The sequence below is a fragment of the Gouania willdenowi genome, chromosome 11, assembly GCF_900634775.1.
Source record: "Gouania willdenowi chromosome 11, fGouWil2.1, whole genome shotgun sequence".
Lineage (NCBI taxonomy): Eukaryota > Metazoa > Chordata > Actinopteri > Blenniiformes > Gobiesocidae > Gouania > Gouania willdenowi.
In genome coordinates this window covers 8048125-8060280 of record NC_041054.1, presented here as the reverse complement: position 1 = coordinate 8060280, position 12156 = coordinate 8048125, and the positions used below count along the sequence as shown (strand labels likewise).

At 37.0% G+C, this 12156-nt stretch overlaps 1 protein-coding gene across 1 annotated transcript in view; it reads left to right on the top strand.

The window, feature by feature from the left end:
• The window catches only part of LOC114472652 (ephrin-A3-like), a 94572-nt gene extending 86365 nt beyond the window's left edge, over positions 1–8207 (top strand). The window contains exon 5 of the mRNA XM_028461966.1: positions 6883–8207. Coding sequence (XP_028317767.1) covers positions 6883–7004 — 122 coding nt within the window. The 3' untranslated portion in view covers positions 7005–8207. The remainder of the gene's footprint in view (positions 1–6882) is intronic.
• The last annotated feature ends 3949 nt before the right edge of the window (positions 8208–12156 follow it).

Genomic DNA, 12156 nt, shown 5'->3' with positions numbered 1-12156 from the left:
AGCATCTTACACAGAGCCCCCACAAATTCACCATGAATAATACAAGAGGATGAGGAAATACAGATGTTTAACTATTACATATATCTGTGTTTTTATAGTGTATTTAATGAGATATCATATCATGTCTTATCTCTATAATTTAGTGCTAACTCGATAAAACAACATACTGTGACTTTAAAGCTGAAATAATGCATGTCCTCGAAGTTATTTTTTACGTTTGCGCTAACATTATGTTTGCGCTAACATTTGCAATCCTCATCTAAAGTGTTTACAAATCACCTTAATGATACAGGATGGTGTTAGCTTGTTGACAATCTGTCAGCATTGTGCTTCCAATGTGCATCAGTGTTGTGGTCATAAAGAATCCTGCATGTCCATAGAAATGATCCACCTCCTTCAAAATAAGAGCGTTTGTAACTTTTAAGCGACGTAGTTGCGTGTGCGTGCGTGTGTGTCTGTTTTTTAATCATTATTTATGTGTATCATACATTTGTTATGGTAGCGCCACCAACCAAAAGCACAGGATGTTACCTGAATTCCTGCATCTTTGACTCTTTCCCTTTAAAAGCTTCTACTTGAGGCTGAAAAATGGACATGAAAGTACTGCTTCTTCTATCTTTATATTTGGAAATCAGTGGGGAATTAACTAGATCCATTTTACAAGCATTCTGCGTAGAGGTTAAACTGCAGTTGAAGTGAGGTTATTTTCTTCACAGCTTTCGTAGCAAACTAACACACACAGACTCACTTGACACTATTTCTGCTTCATGTGTGTGCTTGTGCTTGATATTTATACGTTGAGTTGTTATGATGACAGACAGCTGTGGGCCACAGGCAATGACTATTTTGGTTTCAGAACCATTGATCTGTCAATCTTTCTCATTCTTGTTAACACAATATTTGCACAGAGCTGTTATTTTACGCCTTGGCATATATCACCCTCACATATATACAAAATCAGTACATCGGTCCAAAGGTCAATCTAAGAGACCTAATCTTCATTAGAGTGATATATTTAATATTTAGCATTTGAGTGACCATGTTTAATCACTGCAGCAGATGTCCTGTCATTGTTCTCTGCATGATACTAAAGGATTAGGTGATTTCTCACAGATTAAAGTACTTGGATTACAACATTTTCCCTTTGTTACAGTGTATAAATACTTGATTATAGATTATAAATCAACCTCTTTGCTTTCATCTGCAATACACCTGTATGACATCCAAAAGTTATTCTCATAATAATTCCTCTGATTGGGATTTATCCACAAACAAATGTAGACGGCAGAAATTGCTGCTCAAAAATAGTTTTTTGACTCCACCAATAACAACAGGTTTGTTGTCAAATGGTCTCATGTGACTTTGTAAAACCTTCGCCCATTGCATTGTGGGATTTGGAGTCCCAGAGAAGAACGCAGAAGACGGCACCAAAGCAGAAAAGTTTTTCACTTCATTCATATCAGGATTTCTTGTGTTTCTTCACCAGACGAGGAAGACAGTGATTCAGTTAATGTCATTGTTGTCCTGCTTTGTTTATTGTGTTTCTCGTGACGTGTTGTTACTCTGATTTCGGTCGTATTCAACATCCACCATTATTTTGAAATAAACTTTTGATCCGTGAAAACAACAGAAATATCACTTTGGCCATGGTTTTGAGGTCACACCGGCATCAGTATTGGTTAGAAAAACTATTGGTGGAAATCCAAGTACAGTTTAAAAACTTTGATTTATGTGGTTCAGCAGCTTTAAAGTAGTAGTACATTAATGATTTTTAGATTCATGCCTAATAGTAATTTAGTCCCCAAGATGATAAAAGAAACTTACTGTAAACCAATTACAACATGTTTCTTGCACTTCCTGCCAACACACTCCATAGATAAGAATACGTAATTTTCAAAACAAGATAAAATACATTTCATTAATTCTAATTATAAATCTGTAAATGGGTTTGGTCCATAATACATCAGTGACATGTTAGTCAGGTATGAACCCAGCAGGTCTCTCACATCTATGGACACAGGTCAGATAGTGGAGCCCAGAGTTCACAGTAAACATGGTGACACTGCTTTTAGTTGTTATGCTGCAAAGAAGTGGAACAAACTGAAGTCAGCATCCAATGTGAACATTTTTAAATACAAGATAAAGGCACTTTTTTTCTCTACTGAGTATGACTGAGAGGGAGATTTTTGGTCATGTTGATAATTTTAAATGTTTTAACTGATGATTTTAAATGTTTTGTTGCCTACTTTAATGTTCTTATTAATTTTAAACTGTTGTCTGTTGCACTTTTTGATCAGATAAAGCACAATGAGTTGCCTTGTGTATGAAATGCGCTATACAAATAAATTTGCCTTGCCTTGCCCTTTTTGTAAACTAATTTTCATCTTTGTAAAACTACGGGGTCCACCTTCCCCCTACACACTCTTAAACTCATACTCAATAAAATTAGATATCCTGTTAAATTAAAATCCTGTAACATTGAGTCTTATCAAAAGTATTGAGTTAAACAACCTATCTTGATGTTTTCCCTTTCAAAAATTCAGCAGATGCTTACAGTATGTACTTTTTTCTTTGGTCTCCGTTTCATCATCATAAGAAAAATTAGATATTTGAATCATCCTTTATATATTTTTTGGAACAATATGTCCACCTTCCTAAGTGATTTTACTAGTTACTGCATAGGAATGGTAATTAGTTAAGATTCTTGTCAGTATTTCTTCATTAAATCCATAGACAGACTATGTATTTGAATTTGGCCCCCACTAAACAAGATAAAGCTCTGGTTATACCCTGGTGTAAAAGCATGCCTGACTGTCCATTTGGAGTCACTCCATCCAATGGTTTTCCCTAAATCAGAGTTTCTGCTGAAATGTTTTATTGGTGTGTACAGAAGTTCTCAGGCACGGCAATGATCTGTTTTAGTCTCATGAACCATCAGGGTGCATGTGTGTACTTTAGCATCTGCTTCCTTTTTTATCTATAATGCTAACCAGTCAGAATGAGTGATATTGATGCTGCTGACATACAGCGTCTTCTGCTGCCAGCAGCAGCTTACTTATGTTTGCATTACAAGAGAATAAGATATGCTTCAGAGATTGATAGAAGAGAACGCTGTAAAACCCTCCAGCACAACTACATTTATTAGCTGCTACTCTCTGTAGGCTGGAAACCACCAGTTTAGGCTTTTTTTTTAGCTATGATTGTTTTATTGAAAACACTTTTTCCCACTTATTGGTCTTTAAGTAGTATGTAAACCATTTGAATATCCTTCACTTTTGGAACCAATGGCATTAAGGAAAAGTCCACTGCCTCATGTCTTTTGGACAGCAGTGCTCGCGTGAAACCACTCGTGTTGTGCTCAAGACCACATTATCTGAGATCAAGACTTGCTCGAGACTAGAATGCACTGAGACCAAGACAAGACCAAGACTTCTGGGAGTCGAGACTGAGTCAAGACCAAGACCGAGACAACCCAAGACAGAGGCCATAAAAATCAATTTAAAACACCATGACAATGCTAAACAGTTAAGGAACATTCTCTTTTTAGTTTTAGCTTTAAAATATATTTGACAGACAAAAAAAAAAAAAAAAACACATGAATTGAAGATATTTATTGTTTTACCAAGTTCTTCTCCTCATTATCACATTAGTAAAGTTGAAGACCAGCAGAAATCAGTGCTGGTCTTGACCGGTCACGAGTTTGGGTAGACCGAGACAAGAACGAGACCTTTAAAATCTGGTCTCGAGACCGGTCTCGAGTACTACAACACTAGAAACCACTGTCCCAAAGCTGCCAGTAAGAATGATCAGACCATTCAACCTTTTCCCACTCATCGACAGTCTAGTGCTGATGTTTTTTATCTCCCTGTAAAGCCTCTGGGCACATGGATGCTGAGGACTGGAGTATTTCCCTGCGTACCTGTGTCTTGTTAAACCTTCTCACAACACTGCACTGGACTGTAGGCTTAGAAATTGATTGCTGTTTTCTACACTTGTACTGTGATGTTAGATGTCATGCTGTGACCCTTTGATAGCTTGTTATGGCCTCAGGTACAGAACGTCCCCCACGTTCCTATTGCAAGGCCAACCTCTTGTAGTGGTAAAAGTTGCATATAGTGTGCGGCTCAGTTTGTCTGAGGACTCACAAACAAGCCAGATCAGTTCATTTCTCTCACAATAGAAGGAGGTAGAGTGTTCTGCAGTGCTTTGTTTACTATGTAAGGAACAATAAGCCGGAACAGCATGTCTCCTGTCTGGTCCCAGCCTGTTCATATTACCTCTAAAACCTGTCTGTTGAAACCCAGCGGAGGCGCTAGCAATGACTCCAGTGTTACCCGTCGGCCCAACCTGAGGTGGTGCTGCTTTGTATTCCCCCGCTGTCTTCTGACACTGTTAAATGTTTGAGTCCATCCCAGTTCCAGTGCGTTGTGCTATAAATGTCAATGCTGTGTGTCATCAGAGGAGACAGATGCCTGTGTTTTTGTGAAGAAAAGCATCCTGACATTGACGTGAGTCACACACGGCCAGGACAAACCAGACCAGTCGGTTTAAACAGGCAACGAATAACAAAATACCGGACATTCATTCTACATCTTTAGTCTTTAGGGAGACTGTAGTATTTGTCTGGTATTCATTACCTGTCTTTTCTTGGAGGCATTTAGTCCCTTTATTTTTAGGCGCCACGTTGACGCATTGACCTTGTTGGTTGAGGACATGGGTTTTTTTGCTCTATTTAATGATTTACTAAAAGCTGGTTCAGTTTTATTAGCAATTTATCTGCTAGGCGTTTCCTGTAGAGTGATATTTTGAAAGCAGCAGAAAAGCTTTGCAATGTTAAAATCAAATATTTGAATTTTTGATTTTATTTTTTAATTTTTTTTATGTATTTGAGGTTTTCGGTTTTGGAGGAAAATGTATTTTAACGTCTCAAGATTTGAGTGTTATTGAGTGTATTTTTCTCTACAGTGTACTTTTTCACATTATTTACTCAGAAAAATATTAATAACCAATATTTGCCACAAAAGTTAATATCCATCGACATTGTTATCGTTTTTTTCATTGAAAACCCAATAGTTGTTGTTCTGCCTCAACCTTTGTGTTACTGAATTTCCATTGTTTATGGCGTTACAGTGCTAAAACTAGCAGTGGAAAAGAATATTGTTTGAGTTTCCCGCCCCAACCTTTCAATGAGGGTCATTTCCTGTCAAAACCGGAAGTCCCAGAACGTTTTCCCACGACCGGTTTGATGTAATAGAAATAGCTTGTTTACCTCTGGTCTCCGTGCTAAAACAATCTCTGTAAATGCTTCCAGTTTGTAGACAGTGTTTAAGATGTATTTTAGTCATTTTACGCAGTGATATAGATAGTTGTTCCATGTTTCGTACATATTTAACTAGCTCACGCCTAAACAATAAGTTAATGCTAACTTGCTAGCGTCAATCAACTTGCACCACATGTACATACTATACAAATATGTGATATGTTTCCTGTACAATATTTAAAGGCTTTTTTTATTTTGTGTTTTCACAGTAAACATCATCAAACACCTTGTTTGTTGTGGACTTTTTACAACTGTTTAACTGCTTGGATAATTAGTTTAGGCTGAGACAAGCTGTTGTTTCAGACCACATGATGAAAACCAATATGGCACTTTTTCCATCAGTGAAGTATTCTTATTCTGCCCAGATGATGTTTATTTTTGGAATACATCAAGTAGGGCAGCATAGGCAACTGGCGGCCCCAAAAACAAAATTGTAATTCATGAAGTTGGAAGTTATATGAAGAACATACACAAAACTCCAGAAACACAGAAAACTACATCGAATTGCACAACATGTCAAGAGTAGTACAAAAAAAATAAAAAACACACATAATGACTTGGAAAAACTCAAAAAGACAACAAAAATGACCCATATTGACAAGAAACACATGATGTGTTTTCAAGCTTGTATTAATGCTCAGATTGGTCATTCTTCTAAATGCTGACATGAATGTTGATAATGTGGCTCTCGAATCAGACAATCACATTTTTGTAGCCCCCGCTGTGATAGAAGTTGCTCATCTCTACAGTAGGACTAACCTGTTATATCCATAGAGAGATATATAATGTGAAAAATTAGGTTGGAGAGGGGCCTTATATGTATATTGGTATTAGTTAATATCAGAAATTCTGGTTTTGGACAATTTTGGTATATCACATATTGGCAAAAAGTTAATATCGAACATCTATTCTAAATATATACATTTATTTCAATACTGACAAGTATTTGCAGTTATCAAAGATTTATCTAACAATGATGGTTATGCTGGTTGTTTGATATCTACGGCTTTTTCATTGGTAATTGTTCTGTCGATGAAATGTGAAAACATTGTTTTGATACAGAGGCATAATCACTCAGTGTAATCCAGTTTTTTTTTTTTCTTTTTGCAAATCTAACTAAATGTCTTCTGCCGACTCTTCCCTGTCTCGCCCCTCCAGCTAATGTTCTGTTGTGTCTAATCAATGGCGAGGCCATAATAATTTGGTTTGATTGAAATCCCTCGAGGATAACAACATCATTAGCGTAGAAGGAGGAATACATGCGACAAAATAAAAGAGCAAAAACAAAAGTGCTTCTAATTTACCATCCCGTGGGGGAATTGGCCATATGTAGCTGATGATAATTGCTGGTTTGTTGATAATTGTGTCATATCTCTCTTCCTGCATATGTTAAAGCAGCATTAGCATGCCCCGCGCATTGCTTTCAGATTGATGAATTAATAACGCAGTAATGGTTCATTTCCTTCTGTCTGGCGCGCACACTCTTCTCGCTCTCTCACTCTTTCACACTCATGTCTTCTCCCTGTTTCTCACTTTATTTTCTCTGCCTGTGTTTCACTCAGCAGATGAATTTAACCCTGAAGTTCCCAAGCTGGAGAAAAGTGTCAGCGGCAGCAGCCCGTCACGTGACCGCCTTCTTCTCACCATGGCAATGCTGCTCGTGTCCATAGTGCTTTTGTCCTAGCGACCCTCGCCCAAGGGCACATATCACATCGTTGGAATGCCTTGTCCAAAGGGCTTTGTATCCACCAAGTTTAAAAGCAAAAGAAGATTGGAAACAATAGAACATGAAGGAGACCACAATCAAATCAAAGGGACAGGAGAGAGTCAAAAATATCAAAGGATTGACCTAAATAGGAGAGGCCTTTTTGATGTCATAATCACACTAGAGAATTTGGCAATCTGTGTGTTTGTCGACATCTGTCAAAAAAAGAAAACTGGGTATCCTTCTTGATGTGGGGCCATTTGTAGACCACAACCATGCTCTGTGTATAGAAGAATAAGACTCCTGTGCTGCTCCCATGCCTAATGTGAATTCTAAAAAAAATGGATGTAGAGTTGGACACAGTCTTATTGTAGCATGGATATTAACTCACCTGAAGAGATCAAGGTTTTTGTAGAACTTGAAGATGGTCACAAACTGGGGGTTTTCATTCAAAGACATGAAGACACTGTTGGTGGATCAAACCCAAACTTTGACATAAAAACCAGCAAGATGGACTCTGATTTTTCTAGGTCTATGTAGGTTTCTTTTTATATTCTTTGGTCATGAGGACTATTCTGGACACTGACGAATGTTTTCAAACTGGTTTGAAGAAAAGCCACTGGGTATAAGAGTTTGAAGAAAGTCTCTGTGAAGATATCCGTCGGCCTTTTAAAAATCCATTTCCTCTCAAGATCTAAAACACTCCTGACTTTGCGATCGGTACAGAGGCAAAGCCTGTATTTGGTAGAAGGTAGCAAGTGCTCTCTCAGAACTAGCCTTTATGTTTGTGTTTCCTGCCTTCAAACTGTAACAACCCGAGAAAACTACATACCTGGGACTAGTCATTTGATGGCACTTAGACGTGATAGATGTGTGTTTTGTTTCAACCCGTTTCACTTCAGCCCTTGTGGATTTTTGCAGATGTCATACCTTTGTCCTCACAGCAATCAGAACAACAATTCTGAATACCTAGTTTGTAATACTCAAAAACGTCCTTGGACTCCCTGTGAGCCCTTTCCCTTTCCTTTTCCCCTCTTTTAAAGATCCTCATCCAATCAGCGCTGATAGCCATTACAGCCGTCACCATGGAAATGACCCCATACAGTCGCCAAAGCGCGGCAGGTGCCTGATGAGAAATTGTGCTTTGAGTCTCAGACTATTGTTGCCGCCATTTTGTAAAAACAATAAAAAACTAAGAAAAAAAAAAAAAAACTAAACAAACACACACGTGAATGTGCAAATAAAGACACTTTTTTTAATATTGTTATACCTGACAACATAGGATGGCATTACGATGTTGTGCTTTTTTAAATGTATTTATTTGCTTTTCAAATGTATTTATTTGACCATTCTAGGACATTATTTATCTTATTTATCAATGTGCATTCATAGGCCTTTGCTGAATAAGTTATTGTGCCATTTTTTTTAATCTTTTCATCCAAACAGTGGGATTTCTCCGGCAGCATTTTCTTGTGTAGATAAGTAAATGTAATTCAGCCTGACACAGAGAGGGTCATTGGTTAGGACTAATCAGTAGGGCTGTACATTCATGACCCCACTCTCATGTAACAGATACCACTAACCAATGTGCAGAGAAGCATGGCATAAGCCAACTGTGAATGCATAGACCAAGCTAATGTTGATGAAAGTGCAGCGTTTCTCCGGAGCTGCATCTGTGAACTCCAGAGTCTGCATTGTAAATGTATATTTAAAATCAATGTTGGTTTTGGCGTCTGTTTGTGTGAGTTTGTTTGTCTGTGTGTATGTGTGTGTGTGTGTGTGTGTGCACACAAGAGTGTGTACAGGCATTCTTGTGGGAGCGAGTTTGCACATGAATGTGTGTGTAACGTAGAATGTGTCCGCGCTTTTCAAGTAACGTTGCATTTTAGGAGTTTCGTACTCATACGGGGGTGTTTGTAGAACCTGAATATGCAAGTGTGTGTGTGTGTGTGTGTGTGTGTGCGTGTATGGGAGAGAGAGAGGGAACGTTTCCTTTAATGTTAGTTTATGTTTCAGGACTTGGAAAGCGGGAGAAAAGCATTTAGTCATATTGAAGACAACCACGACATGTTTACCTTTGACAAGAATGAATAAGCAAGCTGTAAATTGAACCAAGAATGATCGAAACAATGCCAATTAAAATCATTTTGCAAATTTGAGTATCTTGTTTGTTTTTTTCTTGTTTTCTTTAAATATATATATATATATATATATATATATATATATATATATATACAAAACAAGCTGTAGCTTCTCAGGTTTTCACAGGTTCTTACAAGACAAAGACTCCAAAAAAGCATTTATTTTGGAAAAATCTTTTTTGTGTGCTGTAAATGTGTCCATGAATTGAAAATATTAAAGCTGCTATCCCCTATAATCTTTTATTGAAAAAGATCATAGTGTAGGCCTAATTTACTCCAAAAAGAAATGAAAAAGGTGAAAATTTCTGCTTGAAAATTTGTTTTTATCTCCACTGTATATACTCAAGTTTTTTTTGACATTTTAGCACATTGCATTGTGGGATGTGGAGTCACAAAGACACTGAAACTACAACTAAAATGCTGTCAAGGGAATCACTTGTCTGGCAAAAAATAAATTAAAAATCAGGGTAAGAATAAAGTAAAAACACTTCTATGCTTCCATCTTTGGAACTCCACATCCCACAATGCAATGTGCAAAAATGTTTACAAAGTGTTACAAACTTTTAAGCGAGAAATGTGATCTTTTGCTTTTGTTTTTGGACTAAATTATATTTTATTCATTGATACGTGTGTATATGCATTTGGTTGATTATTATTGAGCCACTCTTTTTGTAAATAATGTGTTAAATAACATGCATATGCATACGGACTGTCCCTACACTGATGTGTTCTATTTTTGTTGTGTATTCATTTTTACTTTATTTTAAAGTTTGAGATAAATAAAGATCAAATCAGATCAAAATATGAGGTATACACAATAATTGTATCTTATAAAAAGATATTGAGGGTAGCAACTTTATTCCAGTGCCAATCAAAATGTTCAATAACACAATAAGTTCATATTACAAAATGGAATGCTTACATAATAACCTGGAAAGATATATGATGCTAGCACTGCCTCGCAGCTAGATGGATGTACTTTGGCTCTGGTTTCCTCAACTCTGTCTATAGGTCTGAGTTGGTTGGGCAATTCCACAGTTCCTTACATTAACCAGACTTGGATATGGGAATATGCACGGATTGAAGCCAACAAATAAAAAAGTGAAAGGTATCCAGATTAATTTACGTATTGATAGCTTTTCTCCACTTGTTGATGTCTCCTTTGTGAGCTGACATGCAAGCTGCAAAAAAAAAAAAAATAAAATCCTCTGTTTTTCCACGGAGCCCATCCTCACTCGGGTTTCACATATGCTTCTCCTGTCATAAAACAAAATGACAGCATGAGGAGGAGAAAGTCACGGTTTAACATCCCTCACTCCATCATCCCCCCTTTTTCTCAGAAATAAAAAAGTTCAAAACACCTGCAAGCCATTCATGTCTCCACAAATCTGTCTCTTTTTTACCATCCACCCCTGTCAGCGTCTTTCTAATCTTCGTACGGCAGAACAGAAACAAGATGACAATGGAGAGGGACGTGCCTCTGATGTGCTAATGTCCGTGTCAGAAAGCGATAGAGTGGGCAGATAAGATTCGGTCTTTGATGTGTGTCAAGAATAAATTCACACGAGGTAAAATAAAAAAAGAAAGTCCAGTAGATTCTGCTGTCAGCTGTACTTTCATACATATGCTGAGTTTACAGGAGAAGAGGTGGGAAATAAAGTATATATGAATTCATTTGTTGTTCTTTTAAAAATACTATTAGTTTCCAATGAAATGGTCCCAAACTTTTTAGACTTTAGGTTGGTTCTTCTTCTGTTGCTCAATTCTTCTTCACAATGTAAATGGTGAAGTGACACTGTGCCCAGCAGTCCATGTATGTATACTGCTGCAAATATGAAACAGAAAGCAGCCGCCGACCTGATTTTATCATGTATTTACAACATTAATCAAACAATGAGCATTTTTAATGACATGGTCAGCCTCACGGCTCTAAAAAAGGAAGAAGAAATCTATCTTTTTTCTTGTAAATAGGACATGGTATTTAATTTTTTTAACAGCAGATTTACTGTGTAAAAGTTGTTTTACTAAATGCCAGGATACATTAGATTTTTGAATGTCTTAGGAGGATTTTGAGACCACTTTTGATGGAATATATGGATTCAGTAAGACATGGCATTGCTTTAAAGGTGAGGAGTGTTGGCTTGTTTTTGTTGCCAGTATGACAAAATAATTGACTGTGTTTGCTGTGATGGTTGTGTCTTAGAATAGTTTATGTGGTAAAAAACGGAAGGTTCTAACCTTTCAAAACAGTATATGATACTGGTGATTTTTGTCGTCAACATTATGTTACTAAGCATTTTTGCATTATTGTGAATGTTACACACGTTGTGGTTTGCACAAATCTCGGGATGGTCTATATCAGAGGTGAAAGTAATGGATTACAAGTGCTCACGTCGCTGTAATTGAGTTGGTTTTATGGGTACGTGTACTTTTTGGAGTATACTTCTGAATCAGTCATTTTACTTGTACATTTTAAAAGAAGTAAAGTAATTAATTACATTTCTACACCCATCCATTACTGAGTAAATTAGTTTTTTTTTGTTTTAAAATGATCAACAGACATTGTGAAACCACAAAAAATGAAATAACCAGACAACAATCAAATGCGTCACATCATAGCCGACGAATCAGATTAAACGTAATGTGCAGCGACAAAACTGCAGTGAATGCTGGTTATTTTCTCAGTTTGAGAGTTCATAAATGTAGCTATACTTAGAGCCTGAGATTTATTTATTTTATTTTATTATTTTATTATTTAATTGAATTCATTAGTGTTATTTTATTTAAAAAAGAATTGGACATTTTGACCAACCTTTCATTTTATACAGACGTTGTTGTGGAAAATTAATTAAAGCTGCTATCCTGAGTTTCTGAGAAACGTCTCGATGTCCCGCCCTCAACAGCTCTACCTCCTCCCCTTGCCTCTACAATCTACCAGAAGCCACGCCTCTACTTCTCTGCTCGCGCATCGCGAAACATAACAAGGTCGT